Here is a 24840-nt window from a genome sequence, read left to right as displayed (position 1 = left end):
TCTGCGAGGCGAGCGTTTGACAGACTAGCCTATCTTTAGCTCTAACGAACGTGACGCTAATTAAGACAGCCATCTTTTCAAAACCTCTTAGGAGTGATACCATAGTAACATTACGCATTCTGAAAAGCTCAATTAGTCCACCATCAGATGAGGCAATCGGGCCTCATTAACATAATGAATAAACATGAAGGGGCCATTGTTAGTTGTTCTGTTGCAAAGTAATGTCTGGCGATATTAAGCAATACTCGTTAAAGCTAATTGGATCGCAGCACCTTAGGGTGTCAAACGGTAGGAGCTGTAATGAATTCCTATAGACTTAAGTAGAGTTTTTAAATGGAAATGTGGCATTACTGTCAGAGAAAGATGGAAAACGGCTTGTACAAGTTCGTCTTCTCTTAGTAAGCAACAGCGTCGTAGAAAAAGAAGCTAGAACTTTGTAATTTGATGTTTTCTAATAATATTTACTTGTGTGTAAATTTACTTATGATTAATTATTACAACCACAATATTCCAGTGATATTTAATTTTTTGCTGTTGCTATACATTTTTTCACGCACATAATTGGTCGCATATTTTTTCTTGTAATAAAATAAAAAAATTAAATTAATAAAATTAAATAATGACAACAAAAAAAAAAAAAAAACTAAATTACAAATGTTGCCTTGGCATCTAATTGAAAAAGGCACTAAACAAATTTAAAATATAAATTGAAACAATTAAATATTACATTTAATTTAATTTAAAGTTAAATAACAAAAATCTATACAAACAACAAATGTTTACTAAAATTTAAAATGAACTAAAACTGAAAAAAATGTAATCCAAGACATTAAAGAATACTATAATAGTTTACAAGTGACGCTAACAAAATAAAAAAATAACAATAAAAGTCCTGTTTTTCTTCGTCTTCTTTTTCCATCTCATTAAATGATATTTTAATCTGACACATGACACATTAAAAGAGCTAAATGAGTTGAACGGCAGTTATGTCGACGGCTGAGAAGTGTTTAATGTAATGTTTGTGTGTGGACAGGTTTGGCGCGGTGTCTGCTGGGATGTTATGTGCTCTCACCACACTGTCGCAGCAGCTGGAGAGCGACGGAGCTGTGGGGGTCTACCAGGTGGCCAAGATGATCAACCTCATGAGACCAGGAGTCTTTACCGACATCGTAAGTCTTTACGAGGTCCATACATTTATTCTGGTCGCATTGAAGTCGCCCTTAAACCTAAATGACACAGAAGAGCACGTGTGTGTAAGTTCACCTAAAAATAAACAAATCTGTCACTGCTTACTCAAGTCGTTGCAAACCCGTCTTTGGAACACAAATTAAATTATTTCCGGTCAAATCCGAGACTTTGTACCCACAACTGAATTTGTTGCAGATTTAGAACAAATTAGTACAAAATAGCCAAAAGTGTAACTTATAACATGTCTATGTTTCGGCATTTTTACTGAATCGATTTAAAGATTACCAATAGCATCTAAAAGACATCTTGGCCAAAAATGAGACAACGGTGCGCTAAAAACAAGCCTCAATCCATTCAGAAGTACAAGCACTCGTATACAAACCTATACATAGTAGCTAGAAAGAATGCTAACTTTAAAGAAAAGCTTTTGTGTGAAGCAGGTCTCACTCCAGTCCAGTAGGTGGCAGAAATGTGCTCCCGCTTCTTCTGACATTTTCAAACACCGGCATAAAAGCTGGATGTCCGCCCCCTACCGGACTGGAGCCGGATCCGCGTTTTACCTCATTTTTCAAGAAAATACATTTAAAAAATGTCCCATTGTAAAGTCGTGTCCTTCTCTGTTTTGCAGGAACAGTACCAGTACCTTTACAAAGCTATGCTCAGCCTGATAAGCACTAAAGAGAACGGATCCAGCCCCATGTCCCTGGACAGGAACGGCAGCGTGGCCATGTCTGACGAGTCGGACCCGGCCGAAAGCATGGAGTCGCTCGTCTGAAGCCCCTCCGAACGGGCCGCGAAGAGGCACTTACTCTAACTTTGTAAAACTTCAAGGACTAAGACAGACTTTTTCTGAGGCCTTTTTTGCCAGAACTCTTGGTTAAAAGAATAACCTGATTACTTTTTTACACTGATAAAAAGTTTTTGATATTTATTTTTTTCGCCATTTTATGTCTTAATGTTATCCTACTGAAACATTTGCACCGACGTTTTTGAGTTCACGACAAACGAAGCGAAACGAAACGAAACACGGTTCTGTCTAGTTTGCACTATGAAAAATATCAGTGTTACTGCCTAACTCCGCCATCTCCGCCACGGCCAGTCTCCCGCTCGCTCCAACCGTCCCGACATTCCACGATAAAGCGGCTCTCCGAAGCTTTACAGATAAACGTTTTCCACGCACACCTCAGACGCTGGAAAAAGAGATTACTCCCGTGTCCGGAGCTCCGATTCGCCCGCGAAAGACCGTACGAGCAATATGGATTATGTTCGTTTTGATTCTCGTTTGCTTTGATCATTTCGCGCGCCTCCCCCGAATAGTATATCTACCCATTACGCTTCTAGTTAAACCCATGTTTGCTTTCGAAAGGTGGTATTAAAACGGCTACTGTGAACTTTTTGTATGATTCATATTCTGCTTTTAATATATATGAATATATCGTATATCATGATAACTTGTGCTTTTGTAAATGTCGTCTGTCTCCACGAGCAGCCGTCACGGTCTCGTGACTCCTCTAGCGCCCCCTGCTGGTTTGGTTTCTCCATCGCTTCACGCTGCAAGCTGCTACTTTTGTCGCTCGTGACCGAACACCGCGCGACTCGTAACGTTGGAGCCGGTTCTGTCCCCCGCCCGCTTCATTTTGTAATTTTATACTGCTCTACTTCGTCCTGGGTTCGCCGACATACGCCGTCCCGTAACTTTGAGAATAATGTATACAAGTCTCTCGATGCCTTCTGTACAGTCTCATTTCACCTCGGCAGGTGTGTGTGTGTGTGTGTGTGTGATATAAGTGTGTGTCGTGTTTGGTATTGACTGGTTTTACTAGACGCTTGTAGACTCGGTCCGAGCATTTCTTCACTAAACTGACCTCTTTTTACGCGTCTCTCATTTCCTGTCATCGATCCTCAGACACCGCTAGGGGAAAGAGTTACTGTAATATCGCAAACGGTCGTCTCGCGCCACACGCAGCACAAAGGCCTTGCTAACGAAACATTAGAATCAGTCTTACCGCTTCGAAAAATTCATTGATTTTTACCAAAGACTACAGCTGTCGTTCGCTCCAGTCACGAAAAAGTTGTTGTTTTTTTTATGACAGGTTAAAGCAGTTTTAAGCAGAATGTTTTTTTGGAAGCGACTGGAAAAACTATGTCGAAAGTGTCGACGTCGTGTGTCTCGCTTCGCGTTTTCGCTTTCCGTCTGTTGCTTTCGCGGTTTTATTGTTCGTTTCGCTTTCGTCCGAGCATTTGTTGATCCGACAGGTCGTGTTTCTTTCCTTTTTTTATGTCCTAATGAGAATGTATGCCATCACTGATTTCTTTTGACGTGAATGAGAAAGCTAATGATTCAGAAATGCGTTACGCTGTTGAGGCGGGAAAGACGCTCAGTTCCAATTGAAGTCACGTCTCTCCAACATTTGGGGTAATATTCTGACTTTGCTTCGCGTACGACGACTGGATCTGACGAGTTGCATTTCTATGTTTTTTCTAACATTTGTTGGGGTTTTTTTGTCCTGTGGCGTCTCTTTTTTTTTCCTTCTCTCGCGTTGTTCGTGCGTTGTCATGTTAAAAAAAATGTACATATCTCTCCGTTAACTCGTCAGTCTCTAAAAGCTTTGTATCCTGGCATATAATTGCAAACGTTATATTTTCATATGGATCGGTTTGTTTTTAGTTTCGTGTGTAGTTCTCATTATGATGGTCAACACGAAACGTCCCCGAATCCCCCGGAAGGTGGCTGACATCGCATCCCAGACACACAACGATCATAAAGGCAGTGATTGTGGTATTTCTGTTTTCTTCCCGCCCTTCGCGTCGAAATTATTTCATTGTCCACACACGCAATAGAATAAAAGAATAAGTTCTCCCGTACAAAGCAGGTGGGTGTCGCCATCATATCCACTTTTTCTAATCTGGAATAACACACAAAGGATTTTTTTTTCTCCCTTTTTTTTTGTTGAAGGAGTTTTCTTTCTTTTTCTTTTTGTTGAAAGCTATATCAAAGCATTCTATTATAGTGTTATTTAATATGTAAATTGTATTGCTATACATAAATAAAATATGAGTTTTGATGTACTTTAAGTATATCTCCGTGTTGAGTCTGGCGAGTCTGAAATGTTTCATATCTGTTTTATCGTATTTACAGGTTTGAGGTTTGAGTGAACACGAAATGCAAAAGTGCAATTTTTTATTTTTTTTGCTCTTTTATCCTCTCTGACTGGAGTCTGAATGGTCCTAATTGCTGTGATTATCACTGTGCCTGATTTAGCTTTTCACAAATATAGATTTAAATCGGAACGAATGCTGATGTCAGGGGCGCGAAAACAATAATCGCGAGGAGCCAGAAGCAATTACGTGATGGTTTTTTTTTTTTGTTGCTGAGGGCCGTAAACAGTCCGAGGGACAAAGCAAAGTTAATTACAAAATTAAAAAAATACAAAGAAGAGCCTGAGTGTGTGTTTTTCGCCGCAAAGGACGTCTTCAACCAGCGCAGAATAACCAGACGTCGTGCTTGACTAATTTTTGACTAATTTTGTATAATAGTGTCACCGTAAAACATTTTATAATTCTGAAAGCCAGGCCAACGTCTCGGAGCTGGTGATTTGATTTGATTTAATATGAATTAAACGTGACCCTGGACCACGAGACCAGTCTGAAGTGCCGGGGTGTATTTACGGCAAAATAGCCCAAAATATGCCGCATGGCTCAAAATTATGCATTTTTCCTTTACTCTAAAACTCGGATGTTAAATAAGGATTATATTCCATGAAGATAATTAGTACATTTCATACCGTAAATGTATTAAAAACCTGTATCTTGGCCAAACATTATCGAATCAAAGCATCTTATTTTCAGATTATGCATAATTCTCAATGTCGTGGTCCAGGTTCATAAATATAAATAAGGTAATATAGTTTAAAATAGTACAAACGTTGCACCAAATTAACCAGAATCTACCATGTATTTTGTCTTCTCTGTGTTCAGGTCATGAAGGTTGACTGGCACCAGTCGACCAATGCTTCAACTTTTTTTGACTCTGTTTAAATCAGTAGGCTTGATCTGCTTTAAGCATCGAAATATTCCGCTTTAGATATACTATTAGAGACAACGGTTGTTTGTATTGCTGCACATAAGGCACATTTTCATCCAATTGTTTATTTTTGGCATTATTCTCAAGAAAGTGATTCATTGTGATCTTCCATGTTTTACATTAAATTGGCATTCAGTGACTTTTCAGGAAAATAGTTAAACAATTATGAAAATTCACAATGCAGTACAAATGTGAAAGGTAAAAATAGTAAAATATAGTATATATATATATATATATATATATATATATATATATATATATATATATATATATATATATTATTTTTTTTTTTTTTGTTCATTTGCAAAATTTCAGAATCTTCAAAATCGTCTTTACCAAAATAAAGGAAATCTTAAAAATTACTTGGTATTGTTTATTTAGCACTAACCTCGCATGACAGATGTTTACACCTAGGCTAGTCCACAAGAGGAAATAATAGTTGAATTTACAAAAATGATCCTGTTCAAAAGTATGCACCCCCTATTGTTTGTTTTACCAGGAGAGGTCTGACCCCAGAAAGAAGGCCTCATCTCCCCTGATGGACGTCAAAATGTAGGGGGGTCAGACAGAAAGAAGGCTAATCCACGCATAACACGGACATGTACTTGTAAATATCACGATGCATTTCCTTGACTGATTAAAAAGGCGGCTTCATTACCTGCGCGGCTGAAGAACGAGACGCGCTCATTTATTATAGAGCGGGAACAGCTAAAAGGCACGCGTGGATTCACTCGAGTGATAAAACCGTTTTCAGTTTAATGCTGTTGAGCTGAATTTACCGAGCAAGCTGTTTGCTAAAACCGCCATGACGTTTGAACTGAAGCTGAAGCACGAGCGCGCGGTTCCGTCTGTCAGGCGCGCGCTTTCGTTCACAATCATCATCGTCTGGTAGAAAGACAAAAATGAAAACGAAAAACGTTCGAAGATAAGGTCGAGGTGTGAATGGTTGTTTTATTTTAACAATGGTCAGTAATCTAAATAAAGCCCTACGAGGACATTGCAGTTTTTAAAGAGACCGAGTGAATCAATAATTCAGTGAACCGTTCATACAGGCTCTTACTTCGTTTCTGAATGAATCAGTCGTTTGAACTAACCGATTGACTGAATGAACGATTCACTTATTAAGACAAAGATTTGTCGTCACCTTTTTATTTGTATTTTTGTATGTTGACTTAAAATATATATTTCTAAAGCTGCTTATATTTCAGCTGCCTATTTGTAATGTCTAATGTTAATTTTTTTTAAACTAACACACTAGTAACTGTTACTTTATCTTTATTCAGCACATGATGTGCGTCTTAACAAATGACTCTTTAATGAATTAATCATGACATTATGTAATTAGATTTTTTTTCTATTACCTGACAGTCTTATTTAAACCATTTCACATAAATACAGTCAATTAGGGCTTAAGTGAACGTAAATTTGATTCGGTATTTAAAGGGATAGCGGCCAAATTGAATACCTGTCCTTGTCATTAATGTCAATCACACACACAAAAAAAGATGTTGAATAAATGTACACATAGTAAATAAAACTCACAATTTAATTCGTCTTACGGTTTGTAATTTGCATGCATGTGTAGTCTGCTTTGAGTTAGCGAGTTAGATTAACTTCTAGAGATGGCATGGTAAAATATGACAGAATGAAACATGCGGAAAGTGGGTTAAAAGATGAATTTTAAAAGTGTGCCCCCTAAAAGTACGAGTGGCCCTACAGACAGAAAGCAGAAGATAGTTAGCTACTTATTTCCCAAAAGAAAAAAATTACATTTACCCTGATCTCTTAATGCTGCTGTAATTCCCCGCAACATACACCAGGGGGCGGTACGTGATAAACGCACGCATAGTACTGTACGTACGTAGCGCCCCATGTGCGCAGCGCTCTGTGTCTCATTAGTGCGCATGCGCTCAGTCGTGACCGCGCACTTGTGTGAGACGTTTGAAACTTCTCGCCGGTGATTAGCACAGCACTTCAACCTACGGCTAACGGTAAGACCCTTTTTATTCCTTTGCTTTCTCGTCGTCAATAAATCCACTCCATACTACCTTCAGGTCGTTTATAAACTACGGGATTACTCGGTTATCTTGTTTGAACGCGTACGCACGCAGCGCGCGCGGTGTTAAGAGTGAACTCGAGAGTTAGCCCTCGGACTAACCACGTAACGGTACTTTCCGCCTTACTTCAACGAAATAAACCTCGTTTGGCGGCTTCTTCGGTGCCCACCGTGTGGTTACACCGAGGTTATTTTATTCTCAAGCGCTTTTTATTTTGACCGTTGTGGACGACTAGCGTTCCTTCTCAGCATGCTAACAGCTTTAGCGCGTGAATCATGGCCTGAATTTCTGTCAGTAAACTCCATCATAAACTACCAGACTGACACAGCGCAGCCCGCAAACCAGTCGTGTGCCACGATGAGCAATAATTTAGTGCTTATTCATAAACGCTGGTGTGATACTTGTCAGGCCGCTTCAGTCAGAGCAGGCCGAGCGTGTGTAGCCGCTTGTCAAGAATATAAACATGCGAATTAGCAGCTGTTTTCGCTACGAAACGTTTAAGGTTCAGTTTACAGTAAAATTGACTACTTTTAATTTCTAAAACGCGTTAAGTGCACGCGCGCCGTGTCGTTTGTTTTACAGAATGACTCGGGTTTTAATAAATCATACCGTTCCCTACACATATACACAAAGCAATAAGCATTTGTGTTTTCTCCTCAGTGTTTTGTCGCATGCGTGTGCATTGAGTTTTTACAAATCATCTCACTTCCTCAGTTCTCATAGTGGATACTATATTTTATTTTCCTAGCAATCATGGAGCTCAATGATGGAAATCTCCAAACCCTCACTGAGTATCTGCAGAAAACACTAAGCCCTGATCCAGCTGTAAGACGGCCAGGTAACATTCACATATGAGGCTTAAAAATGGATTCGTGTACGAGAAGTTAAAGCCTGTAGGCCTTAATAATAACGAGGCCCCCAAAATGATTAATAGACTGACTTTTTTGTGATTTATGACCATCTGTCGTTAATATGCCAGCATTTACATACTGTTGAAATTGTACAACTCTCAATAGGGCTGCACAATTTGAAAAAAATTTATATTAATGTTTCAGTAGTATTAAGGTACAGTAGTTGAAATAAATAATAAAATAAGCCTTTAATGTATATCACCGGATTTGTGTTCTCACCCTCTCCATCTTTAGCCGAGAAGTTTCTGGAATCGGTCGAGGGAAACCAGAACTACCCCATTTTACTGCTCACAGTACTAGAGAAGTCCCAAGACGAGGTGATCCGCGTGTGTTCGGCTGTCACCTTCAAGAACTACATCAAGAGGAACTGGCGCATAGTGAGTGTCTTGTTAAATACTGTTACAGCGGTCTGGCGCGTGACGGGTGGAAATGATTCTGGATTTGTTTGCTTTCTCTTCCTAAGATTGAGGACGAGCCCAACAAGATCTCTGATCCTGACCGGACCGCTATCAAAGCCAACATTGTAAATTTGATGCTAACCAGCCCAGAGCAAATACAAAAACAGGTACGAATTTCAGATAACCCGTGAAGCAGCTGTTAGGATAGGCGTTTCAGCGGAGTACTTCTACAGTTACAGTTGGAAACCCGGTACCTAAGTAACCGGTATGTACCGAATGCGGATATCGGGGCCATGCCTGAACGTCTTTGTAGTATCACGAGTGTGCATGTTGTTTTCACACATAAAATGCAACCTGAGGCATTACACAGTAATTACACTTGGTGGCAGCAGAACAATTAAAATGGCTAAAGCTAAACTTCCCTTGTATTCCCATTTTTAAACCGGTTGTCCAACAAAAAAGATCATTATAGTCTTTTTACTCCACAATACCAGTTAGATGCTTCCTTTTGTGATCTGATGTAGCTTTTTGTCACAGAATGAGGCAGAAAATGTTCCATAGACTACTATTAAAAAAATGCACTGATTAGAGAGATGGCTTGAATAATAATGTATGCGATACATTGTTGCAGTCGAGTGTTTTGTTTTTGTTTCATCATTCAAAACCTTATATCTTCTGTTTATTCTGTTACAGCTATGCTATGAGTTTAGCTTCTTCTCTGGATATATGGCTTTTTCAGTGCAAAGGCACCCTCTGGTGTCCCGTATGAATGAAATCAGCATATTTATAGTTCTAATGGCCATTCGGTCCTGTGTGTGTCAACAGTGTAGTTGTCAAGTTCATTGACAATTTTCCAATATTTTTGATAGAAAAAGCGAATTTGAAATTGGGAGAAAATTAGCCAGCAATATTGAATCCAAGTTAGTCTGTTTGTTTTTTGTTTTTCAAGATGCGATTGTTGTAATAATGTCCAGAGTACACATTGTGGGTCTCAGGCTAAACATAGTTTGGATAATGATGATCAGATTACTTGACTCAAAAAGAGACCAAGTAGCACCAGAATATATGGAACGTCAACCAAATCATATGATGACCCTGACACTGTAGACATGATTTGAGAGACCTTGTCATTAAAATGGTTACAGTAATAACTAGCAATGATAGAAGTTTCAACTTTTTTTGAAACACTAAGAATAGGACTAAATAAAAGCAATTATCATTTACATGATCTGTAAGTAACGGTGACCGCTTTCCCCCTCTGCAGCTGAGTGATGCGATCAGTATCATCGGGCGAGAGGATTTCCCTCAGAAATGGCCGGATCTCCTGACTGAGATGGTGACTCGTTTTCAGAGCGGGGACTTCCACATCATCAATGGAGTCCTTCGCACGGCACACTCCCTTTTTAAAAGGTATTTGAGAATATTGGAATAAATACAAGGGGCACGCATGAATCATTGAACGTATGAATATTCTGTCTGTAATTCTTATTAGAGCAATAAAAAGACTATTTGGGTTTGCTACGTTGATTTGCTGGCCCTAAACGCATGCTCAGTGCAAACACAATAAATACAAGATGACTCAAATATGTTTGTAGTGTACTGTAATTGGCGGTCTGTTTGATGTTTTAATTTATTTTTAGATTTTTTTTTGTTTGATCTGCTTAATCTTGAATGTCTTTATATATATATATATATATATATATATATATATATATATATATATATATATATATATAATAAAACCTTGCGATATAATGTAATTTTGTTGAACATTGGTTGTGTAACGGCTAATCATACGTTTGTTGAAATCATGACACAAACATCTTTCTCATTAAACCTAGAGTCTGAATATTCAAATTCAATATTTTTGGCAAATGTCATCCCTAACAAATAAGTTTGTTTTTTTTAGAGTCTTGTCTAATGCTTCACTTCTTGACACTTTTGTGCCTGACCCTTAAATTCGATACATCCTGTATTTCGTGTGTTGTCTCTGTCTTTTAGATATCGCCATGAGTTTAAGTCTAATGAGCTGTGGTCAGAGATCAAGCTGGTACTGGACACTTTTGCACAGCCTCTAACTGAACTTTTCAAGGTAAAGTCTGTTGTCTGTTGTTATTCCATCATAAGCCGATATTAGTAATCATTTGCTTTAACTTGTGGATGTGAAATAATGTCAACTTGTTTTTCACTTTCAGGCTACGATTGATTTGTGTCAAACTCATGCGACAGATGTCAACGCCCTGAAAGTGCTCTTCTCTTCTCTAACGCTTATTTCAAAACTTTTCTACAGCCTTAACTTCCAGGTGAGTCTTGGCTTGCAACCACTACTCCTTCCATTTTCACTTCTGTGCTGGGCTTCCAGTTCACAACTCTTCTTCCTGTCTCTTCAGGATCTGCCAGAGTTCTTTGAGGATAACATGGAGACTTGGATGACGAATTTTCATAACTTATTGACTTTAGATAACAAGTTGTTGCAAACAGATGTGAGTTTATTCTCATATTGAAATATTGTAAGATGGGGTGCTAATAAATCAGATTTTTGTAACAAGTTTAAAAAAAACAAAATCTAAACGGCAAGTTTCCTGCTGTAGGATGAGGAGGAGGCCGGTCTGTTGGAGCTGTTGAAATCCCAAATCTGTGATAACGCTGCACTTTACGCTCAAAAATACGATGAAGAGTTCCAGCCTTACTTGCCTCGCTTTGTCACAGCTATCTGGAACCTGCTGGTCACAACTGGACAGGAAGTTAAATATGACTTGGTAAGTGGATAGCATTAAATCCGGGAACGGATTTCTGTAGTTTCACTTAGCGGCAAACGTTAGTTCATAGTGCTCTTAGGTTTTTTTCTTAAAGGTGCCTGATAACGGTATGTCTGTTGTAGCTTGTGAGCAATGCTATCCAGTTTTTGGCGTCAGTGTGTGAGCGACCGCATTATAAGCATCTCTTTGAAGACCAGAATGTTCTCACCAGCATCTGTGAGAAGGTCATCGTGCCCAACATGGAGTTCAGAAGTATGTGCCAATTTGTCATCGCCAAGCTCTTATATTTTAACAGTTGATGAAGTGGTCTAGAAGGATTAAATTGATGCTTGTGTGAGAACAGGTGCAGATGAAGAGGCTTTTGAAGATAACGCAGAAGAGTACATCATCAGAGATCTTGAAGGCTCAGGTATGTTGATTCTACTCTCTGTTGTTCGCTCAAATTTGTTTGTACTAAATCATACCACCTCTCCTCACAGACATCGACACGAGACGCAGAGCAGCCTGTGACTTGGTGCGGGGTCTCTGTAAGTTCTTTGAGGGCCCGGTGACGGGCATCTTCTCTGGGTATGTGAACTCCATGCTGACAGAATACGCCAAGAACCCCGGGGTGAACTGGAAACACAAAGACGCTGCTATCTACCTGGTCACATCTCTTGCTTCAAAAGCGCAGACACAAAAGGTGAGATTTTTCACAAATGGTAAAATAGATATTACTGAACAAAATAGAAATACGGCACAATATAATCATACATTTAATAATCATACATTTTGTGCCCTGCAGAGGGCGGCAACAGCCTGCCGACTCTTCTTACACTTTATTCTTGAGTGGAAAAACCTTAATACAGTTGCTTCAATAAAAAAAGTGTTAATTTTAGATTTCTTTGTTAAATTCCTAGAATGCTAAATGCATCTAAAGTACCTGAAAATAAATTGTTTTATTTGTATTGTGTGTTTTTGTGTGTAATTATAAATGTGTCTTTTGTTCTTTTTTTTTTTCATAACAAAGATGAAATGGCGACAGTTTTTATCTTCGCCCACTTTGGCCTAACCTTCTTAAGTCTTAACTATTTTCCTTATTATAAAAAAATTGCCGTAATGCTTAAACAACCTGCAAAATAGTAAAAAAACAAACATTACAAATAATTGTGACGTTTCTTAAAAATAAAAAACGCACACAATTGATTTTTTTTTTGCTACATCGCCCACCCCAGGGCTAATCTTAAAGTTAGTTCACCCCAAAATTCAAATTACTCGCCCTCATGTCAGAACACAAATTAAGATATTTTTGATGAAATCAGAGAGCCATCTGACCCTTCATAGACAGCAATACCACTGACATGTTCCCAGCTCCAGAAACACATCAGTAAAACAGTCCAAGTGACTTCTGTGGCTCAACAAAAAAACAATGTTCTTCTCCCTGAACGTTTCCATCAAAAATATCTTAATTTGTGTTCAGAAGATAAACAATGAGACCTTTGTTTGGAATGACACACACGTGAGTAATTAATAACAACATTTTCATTCTGGGGTGAAGTAATCCCTTAATGGTTTGAGTCTGATGTCTTCTGGTTTGTGAGCTGAGAGACGAGGTCCGGACTGACAAACTTTTGCTTTTGTTTTGCAGCACGGAATAACGCAAGCCAATGAGTTGGTGAACCTGTGTGAATTCTTTGTCAACCACATCCTAGTAGACCTGAAATCTCCCAATGGTAATTGGCTTTACACGTTTCATTTAACATGTTAAAAACTTTTTTACTGCAATTTCAGTGATGCTGAATTTCTTATTTGTCCCTCAGTGAACGAGTTCCCAGTTTTGAAAGCAGATGCCATCAAGTATGTTATGACCTTCAGAAGTCAAGTAAGCACTTTCCTTTCCATTATGTTGTATGTTCTTCCACAAGTGTCTTCGTTGGGTGTGACGGTCCGGTTTTGGTCTGGTCCTCCAGCTCCCTAAAGAGCAGCTGTTGGAGGCCGTTCCTCTCCTGGTGGCCCACCTGCAGGCGGAGAGCATCGTTCAGCACACCTATGCAGCACATGCACTTGAGAGACTCTTCACCATGAGAGGAGCCAACAACGCCACTCTGTGAGTTTTTCCAATACGATACAGAAGAATGAGCTCTGACTTTTTTTTTATTTTTATTTTCTAAACTAGTCTTATTTTTCAGGATTACTCCTACTGAAATAGCACCGTTCACAGAACAGTTACTCAACTATCTGTTCAAAGCTTTAGCCATCCCTGGCTCATCTGAGAACGAGTACATAATGAAAGGTAACTGCCTCTTTGACGTTCACAGATTTTAGCAATAAAATGTTTTGACTATCATTTTTATATTCACTCCTTGATCTGTTGTTTGTCACACTTTTAGCCATCATGAGGAGTTTCTCCCTCTTACAGGAAGCCATTGTGCCCTACATCCCCACTCTCATTGGCCAACTCACTCATAAGCTCCTCCTCGTCAGCAAGGTAGGCCAGTCACTGCATCCGTTATGCTATAAAGGATGCGGGAGTTCAGGTTGGTGTCCAGTCATGTGGTCTTTGTCTCAGTCCATGGCATTAGATGCACTGGCAGGACACAGAGAAGTATCCGTCCATCAAAGGGGACATTTCCCAAGCAGGACTTGATCCTAAAGGCAGGACGAGACATCTTCATGTTCTATACAGAGATGTGTTCAGCATGCCGTACTAGTCGTATTTCTACAGCATGCACATTTCTCGCTCTCCAGTGAGGTCATGTGGCTTTATAAATAAGTTTTATAGTATAACAAACCTTTTTTTTTTCTTCTTCTCTACAGAATCCCAGTAAGCCGCATTTCAACCATTACCTGTTTGAGTCACTGTGCCTGTCCATCAGGATCACCTGCAAGGCTAATCGGGACACCGTGGGCAGCTTTGAAGAGGCCCTGTTTCCTGTGTTTACTGAGATCCTCCAAAATGACGTGCAGGGTGGGTTACAATGTTGTAAATTTGTTAAACTCGTACCTTCTTTGGAACAGTTGTGTGGTGACTTGCATAAACAATTAGAAGCTGGGCTCTGCATATGTTTGAAAAAAAAAAGCGCTTGTTGCACGTTTTATAAATGCTGTCACTTGAGTAAAGACTTGAATAATAATAATCTTACTGAATGGCACACAGTCCCAAAGTCACGTTTTCACTGTCTTTTTCTCTGCCTGGCTTGCAGAGTTTGTGCCGTACGTCTTCCAGGTGATGTCTCTGCTGCTGGAGATCCACAGCAGCTCCATCCCCTCCTCCTACATGGCCCTGTTCCCTCACCTCCTGCAACCCGTTCTGTGGGAACGTACAGGAAACATCCCTCCTTTAGTCCGGCTGCTGCAGGCCTATCTGGAGAAAGGAGCCAGCACCATCGCCAGCACAGCGGCTGACAAGATTGTGAGTGCTTCACGGGATACCCATAATACAGTGGGCCTTATGGCAGTGGACATTTCCATTAAAATAATGTAACTCTCTTTTCTTCCCTCTATCAGCCTGGTCTTCTTGGAGTATTCCAGAAGCTCATTGCATCCAAGGCTAATGACCATCAAGGCTTCTATCTCCTCAACAGTATAGTGGAGCACATGCCTCCGTAAGCAATGCATTATGAGGATACAAGAATACGAGTTGACATTGTTTTTGTGCTCTATTCATTTGGTTCTGTGTGTTTGTATGCAGAGATTCAATCACCCAGTACAGGAAGCAGATCTTTATTCTGCTTTTCCAGAGGCTTCAGAGCTCCAAGACCACAAAATTTGTGAAAAGTGAGATATTGTTGATTTATAGTTTACTTCTGAGCCCTGTCATTTCAAAATTACAAATTGCTCCCTATATTGATCTCTCTCTGTCTTCACAGGTTTCCTGGTCTTTATCAACCTTTATTGTGTGAAATATGGAGCAATTGCATTGCAGGAGATATTTGATGACATCCAGCCAAAGCAAGTAGCTTTATTATATTAAACATGTCGAGTCAGTCTCTCGTTGCAGATATTTTTGAATGGCTTTAATGACATTTTCCTTTCATTGTGACACTTTTTTTATTGAGCTTAAATTTTCGCAAAGCCGATAGGTGTGGCCCGTCCCTGAAGGTTTATCACCTATCACCATTTCTAGCCACTGAGGGACCATATGCAGTCTAGGGGATCTTATATTAATATTTAAAAAAAATGTATGCTATGGGACCTTTTTAATGATGCATACTTTCAGTTATTTGCAATATTGTTCTGTGCAACTTTAAGGATCTCATCTATGCTTGTAACACCAAGTAGAAAGGAAAACCTAATCACATCATGTGATCTCTTAATTTTCTGATCGTTTCTATTGTTTTCTGCCGCCTCAGGATGTTTGGCATGGTTGTGGAGAAGATCATAATTCCTGAGGTGCAGAAGGTCTCGGGGCAGGTGGAGAAGAAAATCTGCGCTGTTGGCATCACAAAGATCCTCACCGAGTGTCCTGCCATGATGGACACGGAGTACACCAAACTCTGGTAGGACACTACAGACTGTGTACCAATTAAAAGAAAATGACATGACTGGCGACTTTAATGTGAAACCAAAAACTTTTTTGCCTTTTATTTGTCATTGAGACCAATGATATGTCTATAAAAAAAATGGGAGGCTAAGTTGGTCGACTGTCTGATGAATTAATCATGAACATTGGGTGAGAAAAGTCTGCTTTTGTTCTTCAGGACTCCTTTGTTGCAGGCTCTGATTGGTCTGTTTGAGTTACCAGAAGACGATAGCATCCCAGACGATGAGCATTTCATAGACATAGAGGACACTCCGGGATACCAGACGGCTTTCTCACAGCTTGCTTTTGCAGGGAAGAAAGAGCATGATCCCATCGGAGATGCTGTCAACAATCCCAAAATCCTTTTAGCTCAGTCCTTACACAAACTCTCCACCGCCTGTCCCGGGAGGGTGAGTAGCACTGAAATGACTTAAACTTCCTGTGTATGCGTTTTTGACTCTTCTAAAGCCAAAATATAACACGCATTGTTTAAGAAACATTGTTTACATTGTTTCTCTGAAAAACAATGCTATAGCCCGTCTGCTCCATTTCAACCGCTAGCTGTCAATATTACAAACTGCACCTTTAAGGACCTGACAGAAGCATGCTCGGACCATTGTCTTCAACAGGTTCCCTCCATGCTGAGCACCAGTCTGCCGGCAGAAGCACTTCAGTTCCTGCAGGGTTACCTTCAGGCTGCCACTGTACAGCTGGTGTAGCCACACGCCCAGACTCCATATCACCCAGAAAGGGGACCTCTGATGCTCTCAAGACACCTAAACCGATCCAACCAATAAAGAGACGACCAGTGGACTCAACATGAGTGGAGACTCACCGCCCAGTGACGCGTGGCCAGACAGAAGGGATTTTTAAGGGATTGTTTTAATGAATTATGTGACGAATGGGAAAGTGCTTGGGTAGAGGGGTGCTGATCATCTCACTGGGTGGCCTCTGCTGGTGTTGTCCTCGATCGTATATTATTTGGAGTCCATTCAATATGTTCTCTTACCGTTTCGTTAGGCGTCTCGCTCAACCATACATTCGGCAGTATTTTGAAATGTCGCCTTTTACAAATATTGAACAGCACTTGGCAGACATTTGATGGCATCTTTGAAATCGAGGAGGAAAGCGTTTTTTCCGGTTATTCTTTCCTGTAGTTTTGGAGATGTTTTTACTGTATAAACGAGTTGTTTTGCTAAGCAGAAAAATTTGTCATGTCTCATGTTGCATGTTATTCACAATGTTTTGTCTTCACGTCTTAGTTTTGCTGCTCTAGTTGTTAATAAATAAAATTAAGCACTTGTTTAACATGTTAGTTCATGTATGTATTTGTTCCAAGAAGGCTATTTCTGGAGAAACCTGGAAATATGTGTCTGCCTACATTCAGACAGAGCTTGAGAAGTGAAGGTGAGGGGAAGAATGGCAGATAATTGATAAATGCTGATGACCTAAATATACTTGACTTATTGGTTTAAACGTAATTTTTTTTACTATGCCATTATGGTGTAAGAAGTGTAGATGTGCAAAAAAAAAAAAAAGATTTTAAACGGTTTAACAACAAAAGAGGGGGGGAAATAGGTTTGAATACTTTCAGTATGCAGTCTGTCATTAAATGTGAGCTCGTAAAAACGGTACGTGCCTAACTCTAAAAACTTCTAAAGCGTAGTTTCTTGAATTCAAATGTGTTGTCATTGAGACGCGCTGCTAACTCTGTAAGCCTATGTGAACACAGTACTGCACCTGTAGGACCCTCATTGGGAGTTTATTAATTTGCCTGCATGGACACGGGTCGTTGCGCTCAGATGGGGTGGCAGTAAAGTGGTTTCGTATGCGAAACGTCTGCATTTTTGCAGAGTTTTGTAAGTAGTACGTGTTCCTGATATAGCAAATCTTTCAGTGGATGTTTTTCAAAGACAATGAAAAGGGCTTCGTCGAGACCTCAACAACTCAAAGATCAGCTCCTTCAGGCCATCGATTCTCTAAATAATGTGAGTAAAAGCTGAGCTATGGACCAAAGCGATGACTACAGTCTTTAATGGTTTGGTTGTAACTGACTTAAGTTGATTTTTTTTTTTTATTGCAAATTCTATCCATTCTTTCAAGACCATGCACTTGCTTTAAGCATTAAGAAAGCAAAAGTACTTAAATTTTTTGACTGTGTGATAAAGTATCGTTTTTATTACTAATGTCCGTGTATATATATATATATATATATATATATATATATATATATATATATATATATATATATATATATACACACACACACACACACATATATTATTCTTTAAATGATTTTGTATGTTAAATATGCTGGTTTGCTCAGTCTCACAGTTGTGAAGTTCGTTTTCATTATGCAACTCCCTTAGGACTTGAATTGAGGAAAGAGTGAGCAAGCACATCACATTTGCATTTGCAAGCATAACTGAGACCTGAAAGAGTCAGTGCTGCAGGTGCGCATGTGAGAGCGCATTCAAATACGGCTACTTTCATGAGCGTGACCGGCCTCAGACAGAGACAGGAACTGATTTGCTAAGCATTAACCGTTATAGGCTTTTTTTTTAAATGTCAGCAGATACAGAACATGATGGCTTTTTTGGATGTGATATGCTGCCTGGAGAAGCACCCCATGACTAAAGAGGCTCTAATGGTAAGATACTAACTCACTATATTTACATTGAATTTGTGATACAGTGTGTCACACTGAAAATGTAAATTAGGCGAATTATTGTATTGCGCCCCAAAAACTTGTATGCGCTTCTTTTTTCTGCTGAATGCGAAAGAAGATGCTTGGAACAATGTTGGAAACAGCTGCTGATCACCAATGACCTCCACAGTATGAAAAAATACATACACCTACTGGGCAGTTGCTGTTTAATGCATTCATTTCTTTAAATTTCCCTTAAAGGGTTAAACCACCCCAAAATAAAAATATTGTCAGTATTCACTTCCCACCACGTTGTTTCAAAGCCGTAAAAGCTTTGTTCGTCTTCGGAACACAATTTAAGATTTTTAGCACAATTTAGCACCATTATAGGAGCTTAAAGTGCCAAATCGTTGAATGATGTCAATTTAGTTTTTCTTTGTGTACAAAAAGTATTCTTGTAGATTCATAATGTTACGGTTGAACCACTGATGGCAGACTATTCTGACCGTGTCTTTCATGCTTTCAATCAATGGGACAGTTACAAGCCTCCAGGTTTTCATCCAAAATAGTTGGCAACATTTTTCCAGAAAATCAAGTATTTCTCACAGAAAAGTATTGCATTAGCACATGTTTTGCAATAAACATGTTTATTCCCTTTGTGTGTATTGGAACAAAACAAAAGAAAGGGAGGGAAAAAAGAAAATCTGACGTAATGCCACACAAAACTCCAAAAACGGGCTGGACAAAATTATTGGCACCCTTTCAAAATTGTGGATAAATAAGATTGTTTCAAGCAGGTGATGCTCCTTTAACTCACCCGGGGCAAGTAACAGGTGTGGGCAATATAGAAATCACACCTGAAAACAGATAAAAAGGACAGAAGGTGATTTAGTCTTTGCATTTCGTGTCTGTGTATGCCACACTAAGCATGGACAACAGAAAGACGAGAAGAACGATATTTGGGGTGGAGCAACCTTTTTGATTTGGTTTTGTTGCATTCCAGGAAACCAGGCTTGGAAAGCTGATCAACGATGTGAGAAAAAGGTGCACGGATGAAGACCTTGTTAAACGTTTAAAAAGTCTTATACGCCGTTGGCAGAGGCTGGTGGAGGTAAATGAAGTCACAGCGAAAGAGCTCTCAAGCCCTGCAGACAATTCAACATCTGCTGAATGCGTTTCTGGATCAACACATACCCCTGTTGAAAATTACAGCAGAGCTCGTCTTCACAGCGCCACTGGAGAGAGGACTGAATTGTCCGAGGATTCTGTCCCAGCTAAAACCGTAAAATATCCAAATAATTTTAGAAAAAGTAAAATACCTATCCGTGCAATCAAACCATATTCCTCGTCCATCAAGCGTATATCTCTGTCCGATCATCATTCCCAAAATGCCAATGGTATCGCACACCAGCACAAGTTTGAAAGAAACACCACCTCTGCCGATCACACTGACGAAAAGCGCTTTTTGGCTGCCAAGGCACCGGGGCAATCCACTCCACTTTCCATTGCTTCCAATCTACAAAATACATACAAAGGTCCTTCAGACCTTCTCAACATACTCAAACCTGCTACGCTAAATGGTAATCTCAATGAGGTCTCCAGCACAGTGTCAGACGCAAACATAATGGGTTATGAGGATAAGACGAGCAAGAAACGGCGTAACATTCACACCGCCAAAGTCGATGGAGAAGACAAACTAGCGTTTGACCCCCGTACTCAACAAATCAAACCCGTATCGAGCAAAACATTGGCAAAAGATTGCCAGAGATCAACGGGAAGCGAAATCCAGGACAGCGAGCATCTGAAAAACAGCCTTTGTTTATTCGAACAGAGAAACTTTCGGAGAGAGACGTCACAAAGCAAGATGATTCAGAATAGCTTACTGACTCCTGAAAAGGCAGGGATGAGCTTTTCTCTGGGTGATATAAGAAAAACCCACGGGTTTATTCCAGAGTTCCCTGTCACAGACCTTCCAGGGGTCAGCCGAGAGGTCACCGAGCGGGACCTCATCAGGATGAGCAGTCAGCGGTGGCATGGGGTGAACGGCTGCTACGATAACGGGAATAACTGGTATGACTGGACTCAGTCCTTCACCCTGGATCCATACGGAGATGGGAGTAAACTTAAGATTCTGCCTTATGTTGGAATAGATTACAGACTTTGAGTTTTCACAAGCATGTTTCTTAAATCTTTAAATGTGGATTCACAACTGCGTCCTGTGTGTTTTTGTCGCGCTTTGTTGTGGTCCACTGCACTGGTGTAGCAAAAAGGCATTCGTACAGTAGTTTAAAAGCAATGAGACAATTAATAAATTCATTGTCAACAAGAAATCACAAATGAGCATACAAAACCAATATGTACACTACCAGTCAAAACTTTACATGATAGTAAAAAAAAAAAAATATCAAAGTTCTCTTTTTTTTTTTTTTTAGGTCAGCGTGATTTCTGATTGGCTGTTTTTGCAGTGTGGGCGGTCCTTGTGAGTGGGTGAGAGTAAGCATTGCTAGTATGAGAAAATAAGCTTCGGCTGTGATAAAAAGGGGGTGTGTTTCCATGGTAACCCGGCGGCCCATGTGCACAAAAGAATTTTCAGCAAATGGAGGGCGGTGAAAAGTGGTCGGGTTTCAAACCAGCTCAACATATAAATCTAAAACACATGTACTAGAGGATGAGCTGCAGAAAACATAATACACTGCCATTAAAAAACCTCCTGGCTTAAAAACCAGGGAGAATTCCTAACAAGGTTTTTAAAGGAAACAGGAAATTGAGTGAAGAATTGAGTTTTTTATGTTATTTATTTCCCAGAGACACAAATCTTTCAAGCATTAAGATTCATTTTTATCCCCCATCAATTACTAAACGGTATTTAGTCGAGCCTGAGCACAGAATAAAAGACCGGATTAGGGCTCCAGCGAGGTGCTGGACATGGTGCTGCTCTTAGGAGTTTTCACTTCTCTGCTCCCTCCTGCACGTGGAGACTCGTCTTTATGCTGGTCCTGCGACAGAGAGCCGACAAGCATTCTGTAACGATAAAGCAACCGTAATAAATGGGTAAATCAGAATGGGAAAGAGCTCTTCTGTGTTTCTTACGCTCTTCCTCATGATGTGCTGACGGATTTCTTCGCGGGTCAAAGGTCGATCCACCTCATCTATCAGAGAAGAGTCCTCTGCCTCGTAATCATGGCTGAATCGCACACAATAAGACCAGAAGCATGCGTTAACACAATAAAGTCACAAATGATGTGCAATATCTCCATACCTTGTGGCTATGTACCTGGTGATGGGTGGCTGAGCGATGGCTTCTTGTGTCTGAACGTCTGGTTTGTGACCCAGCAGGAACGGAGCGACTGCTTCCAGGTCAGAGCTGTTTTCTGGGTCCTGTCGACATGTGAGATTCACATTCAATTCACGCTTCTGGCTTTTGAAGCTTTTCTCTCTGGTATTGTATTTTGCCTGCAATACTTTTTATTTAACTATTAATACAATGCGCTGCTTTGTATTTCTTATTTATATTAGTTAAAGTAACACAAAAATCACTTTAAAGGGGTCATTTGATGCAATTTCAAGTTTTCCTTTCTCTTTGGAGTGTTACAAGCCGTTAGTGGATAGATAAGATCCCTAAAGACTAAAGTGTCAAAACCAAAGAGATTCTTTTTAAAGGTTATGACTTGTCCTCGTTTAAACACGCCCCCACTTCTCTACATCACTGCGTGGGTTCATTTTAATAACACACCCAAACAAACGCGTATGGTATTCGGCCAATCAGAGCAGACTTCGGGGGACCCAATTATAGCACCCATATGCAGGAAAGTCTTTTTGATTTTTGAGGACACTCCACCTTTAAATGTATGCTAGAGTGTTTTCTGTACCTTGGATTTAATGTAGGCTTGAATGGTGAGCAGTTCGCTGGCCTTCTGCTCCACCATGCCGAGGTACGTCATCAGATTACTGTCTGCGATCCCAGAGGAAGAGCCCAGCATGCCTCCCATCTGCCCTAGATTGCAGTCAAGCTTTTTGAACACACTGTCTAACCCTAGAAATAATATCAACATAGGTAACTACTACTTTTGTGAATTAAAAAAAGTGTCATATAAGTCATATTTTTTTTGCAATATGATACGATGTGGACTTTTTGATTTCTAGTACCTGTTTTGACCTGATCAAGGATCTTGCTGATGTGATCAGCCTGGGCTTCATACTGTTGAGTCTGTGCCTTACAGTCTTTCAGCTGATTCTTCAGCTGGTTTAAAGCCGTCTCACTTTCCTGTTCCTGCTGACGACTTTTTATGTTCAACTGCTCCGTATCTTTTGTAATCTAGAAGAACATCAGAGACAAAAAATGGGTTTAAATGATTAATTGCATGTTTTTGCTTACAGAATATATGCGTGTGTGTTGTGTATATTTATTATGTATATATAAATGCACACACATACGGTATATATTAAAAAAACTTTTACATGTATATACATTTATATATTCATACTCTTATATTTTATGTCTTAAATATATACATGCATGTCTTTGTATTTATATATTCATAATAAATATGCACAGTATGCACACTTTCGATGAGATTAATGGTTTGACAGCACTAGTTTAAAATGATATTACAACGTAAATATGAATAACATCATGCACACTGCATGTTCATTCAGGCCGGGTTGGCATCCTCTCCAGGTTTTCATTTTCAGCGTTGACTTCTAAAGTGATTCAAATCTGTTCCCATTAATTAAAATGTAAAGCTGATATGAAAATTGAGATAAAAATGAGAAATGTCGACACTGACCTGCTGGATTTCCTCTCTCAGTCTCTCAGCTTCTGCATTTTGTTCATTCACGTAGTTAAAGAGAGCAAAGTTCCTTTCTTCACCTGTTAAAAAAAGAATCAGGTGTAGCATAGCCCACTGCGATGTGTTGTTAGCACAAAACAGAAACCTCAAAACTCACCCTGAATGAATTTTGTAACCAGCTTCCCCAAATTATCTTCTCCAGTCAGTTCCTGAATCTGCTGGAAAGCCTTCTTCAGAGAGTCAGGTGTCTCCTCTCCACCGTCTGGCTTCCTCTGCTCCTTCATCTCTGCCATCGGCACGCTTTGTTAACTTTTCAGCCAAACACGGTTGGATTTATGATCAATCGTTACATTTACTGCTGACCCTGTCTGCGTCTGGTTCTTTTCCCGTTATCCATGGAGGCTCTCTGGTTGTTCTTGGTGCTCATGAACTCTTTGAGCTGGTGCTCGTGAGCGATGACTCTCTCCAGCTCCTGCATCTCAGCTGAGTACTGCGCAAGATCCTTCACCGCCTTCTCCTTTATCATGGACGTTTTGGCCTGAGCATCCACTCTGAAAAATACACAAAGATGATCGGAACCATCTTCAAACGCTCAAAAGACTTAATGAGGATATTATACTGTACAAAATGATAACTTAATAAAACCTGTGTGTGCATTTTGCATTTAAGTATGATGATGCTACATGCACAGAAATGACAAGGCATTCAGTTTTAATTAAAATGACACGCTTAATCTAATCTATACTCTGTGGAAGAGAATAATATTAACCTATAATATTGAAGGAAAAAGTTTATATTTACATAAAATGGCCATGAAAACAGGCAATTACATTTCTTAAAACTGCTACAAACATTTTTGCACATTTTAGTAAAAATATAAATAATGTAAAATATATATAGCAATATATATATATGTGTGTGTAGACAAAGACGTTTAGTTTTGGATGTGTTTAATCATGATAAATAAATTCCAGGTTTTTATGATTGTGACAACACTGTATATTAGAAAAGTAGCTCAAAATCTCAAAGTATCTCACTTCGCATCATACGCTGTGGCTGATTTGTCGACGACTTCAGCAATATCCTTACGAATATCTTGTAGTACCTGAAAGACAGACATGTTTTAAAGAGACAGTTCACCTCGAAATTGAAAACAGCTAAAAACTGACTCAACGTCCTGAATCACGCCACTCAAGAGGAAGTTTCTTTCTTCATCAGAACAGCTTAGGAGCAATGTATCTTTACATCACTCGTTCGCCAGTTCATTCTCCTTTGTATCGAATGGGTGCCGTCAGAATGATTTGAGACATTATTATGGATTTCTTTCCATAAGTGATGGTTTAAAACACAAAGGTATTGATGGATTTGTCACTTACAAACACATAGCCTCTTACTTCACAAGATTGGAGTGGTGTGGATTACTCGTAATGTTTGTACCAGTGGATCCATTGGTGAGCAAGGAATGAAATGGCAAATTTCTCCAAAATGTCAGACTCGTTATACAC

General features: G+C 39.6%; 4 protein-coding genes across 8 annotated transcripts in view; 3 read left to right on the top strand and 1 right to left on the bottom strand.

The window, feature by feature from the left end:
* Nucleotides 1-4263, top strand: part of ptprga (protein tyrosine phosphatase receptor type Ga) — a 209436-nt gene extending 205173 nt beyond the window's left edge. For all 3 annotated transcript variants that reach the window (XM_043252107.1, XM_043252106.1, XM_043252108.1), the window contains 2 exons: nt 1034-1169; nt 1817-4263. In XM_043252107.1, coding sequence (XP_043108042.1) covers nt 1034-1169; nt 1817-1963 — 283 coding nt within the window. In that variant the 3' untranslated portion in view covers nt 1964-4263. The remainder of the gene's footprint in view (nt 1-1033; nt 1170-1816) is intronic.
* A 2882-nt stretch (nt 4264-7145) lies between these two features.
* cse1l (CSE1 chromosome segregation 1-like (yeast)) lies at nt 7146-17206 on the top strand. The gene is made up of 25 exons (XM_043252529.1): nt 7146-7263; nt 8078-8167; nt 8475-8617; nt 8704-8805; nt 9903-10048; nt 10640-10730; nt 10834-10941; nt 11029-11121; nt 11230-11397; nt 11520-11649; nt 11741-11806; nt 11877-12079; nt 13025-13109; nt 13197-13258; nt 13347-13483; nt 13566-13669; nt 13767-13864; nt 14194-14344; nt 14580-14788; nt 14884-14981; nt 15068-15153; nt 15246-15327; nt 15729-15875; nt 16077-16308; nt 16528-17206. The coding sequence occupies exons 2-25, from the start codon at nt 8083-8085 to the stop codon at nt 16615-16617; spliced, it is 2916 nt and encodes a 971-aa protein (XP_043108464.1). The 5' UTR covers nt 7146-7263; nt 8078-8082; the 3' UTR covers nt 16618-17206.
* A 447-nt stretch (nt 17207-17653) lies between these two features.
* Nucleotides 17654-21116, top strand: LOC122353511 (mediator of RNA polymerase II transcription subunit 26-like). Of its 3 annotated transcripts, XM_043251248.1 has the most exons (4): nt 17654-17886; nt 18471-18548; nt 19549-20615; nt 20978-21116. In XM_043251248.1, the coding sequence occupies exons 1-4, from the start codon at nt 17815-17817 to the stop codon at nt 20985-20987; spliced, it is 1227 nt and encodes a 408-aa protein (XP_043107183.1). In that variant the 5' UTR covers nt 17654-17814; the 3' UTR covers nt 20988-21116. The 3 variants fall into 3 exon arrangements, with proteins under 3 accessions (XP_043107183.1, XP_043107181.1, XP_043107182.1); XM_043251246.1 differs by lacking the exon at nt 20978-21116 and having other exon boundaries at nt 17659-17886; nt 19549-20716; XM_043251247.1 differs by lacking the exon at nt 20978-21116 and having other exon boundaries at nt 17661-17886; nt 18474-18548; nt 19549-20716.
* A 284-nt stretch (nt 21117-21400) lies between these two features.
* Nucleotides 21401-24840, bottom strand: part of odad1 (outer dynein arm docking complex subunit 1) — a 5694-nt gene continuing 2254 nt past the window's right edge. Inside the window, 9 exon segments of the mRNA XM_043251245.1 lie at nt 21401-21541; nt 21636-21729; nt 21820-21923; nt 22415-22578; nt 22692-22860; nt 23333-23415; nt 23493-23621; nt 23699-23886; nt 24373-24440. Of these exon segments, the coding sequence (XP_043107180.1) occupies nt 21446-21541; nt 21636-21729; nt 21820-21923; nt 22415-22578; nt 22692-22860; nt 23333-23415; nt 23493-23621; nt 23699-23886; nt 24373-24440 (1095 nt within the window). The 3' untranslated portion in view covers nt 21401-21445.

The sequence above is a fragment of the Puntigrus tetrazona genome, chromosome 11 (genome assembly GCF_018831695.1).
Source record: "Puntigrus tetrazona isolate hp1 chromosome 11, ASM1883169v1, whole genome shotgun sequence".
Lineage (NCBI taxonomy): Eukaryota > Metazoa > Chordata > Actinopteri > Cypriniformes > Cyprinidae > Puntigrus > Puntigrus tetrazona.
Note: the sequence above shows the minus strand (reverse complement) of the source record. Positions and strands in the feature narration are given on the sequence as shown.

Excerpts from the sequence above, each read along its gene's own strand:
- LOC122353511 (XM_043251246.1), top strand. The coding sequence starts at position 17,815 with ATGAAAAGGGCTTCGTCGAGACCTCAACAACTCAAAGATCAGCTCCTT. Across the intron at positions 17,887-18,470 it reads CCATCGATTCTCTAAATAAT|CAGATACAGAACATGATGGC; the intron begins GTGAGTAAAAGC and ends TTTAAATGTCAG. Across the intron at positions 18,549-19,548 it reads TGACTAAAGAGGCTCTAATG|GAAACCAGGCTTGGAAAGCT; the intron begins GTAAGATACTAA and ends GTTGCATTCCAG.
- cse1l (XM_043252529.1), top strand. The coding sequence starts at position 8,083 with ATGGAGCTCAATGATGGAAATCTCCAAACCCTCACTGAGTATCTGCAG. Across the intron at positions 11,650-11,740 it reads GCCCAACATGGAGTTCAGAA|GTGCAGATGAAGAGGCTTTT; the intron begins GTATGTGCCAAT and ends GTGTGAGAACAG. Across the intron at positions 13,670-13,766 it reads GAACGAGTACATAATGAAAG|CCATCATGAGGAGTTTCTCC; the intron begins GTAACTGCCTCT and ends TCACACTTTTAG.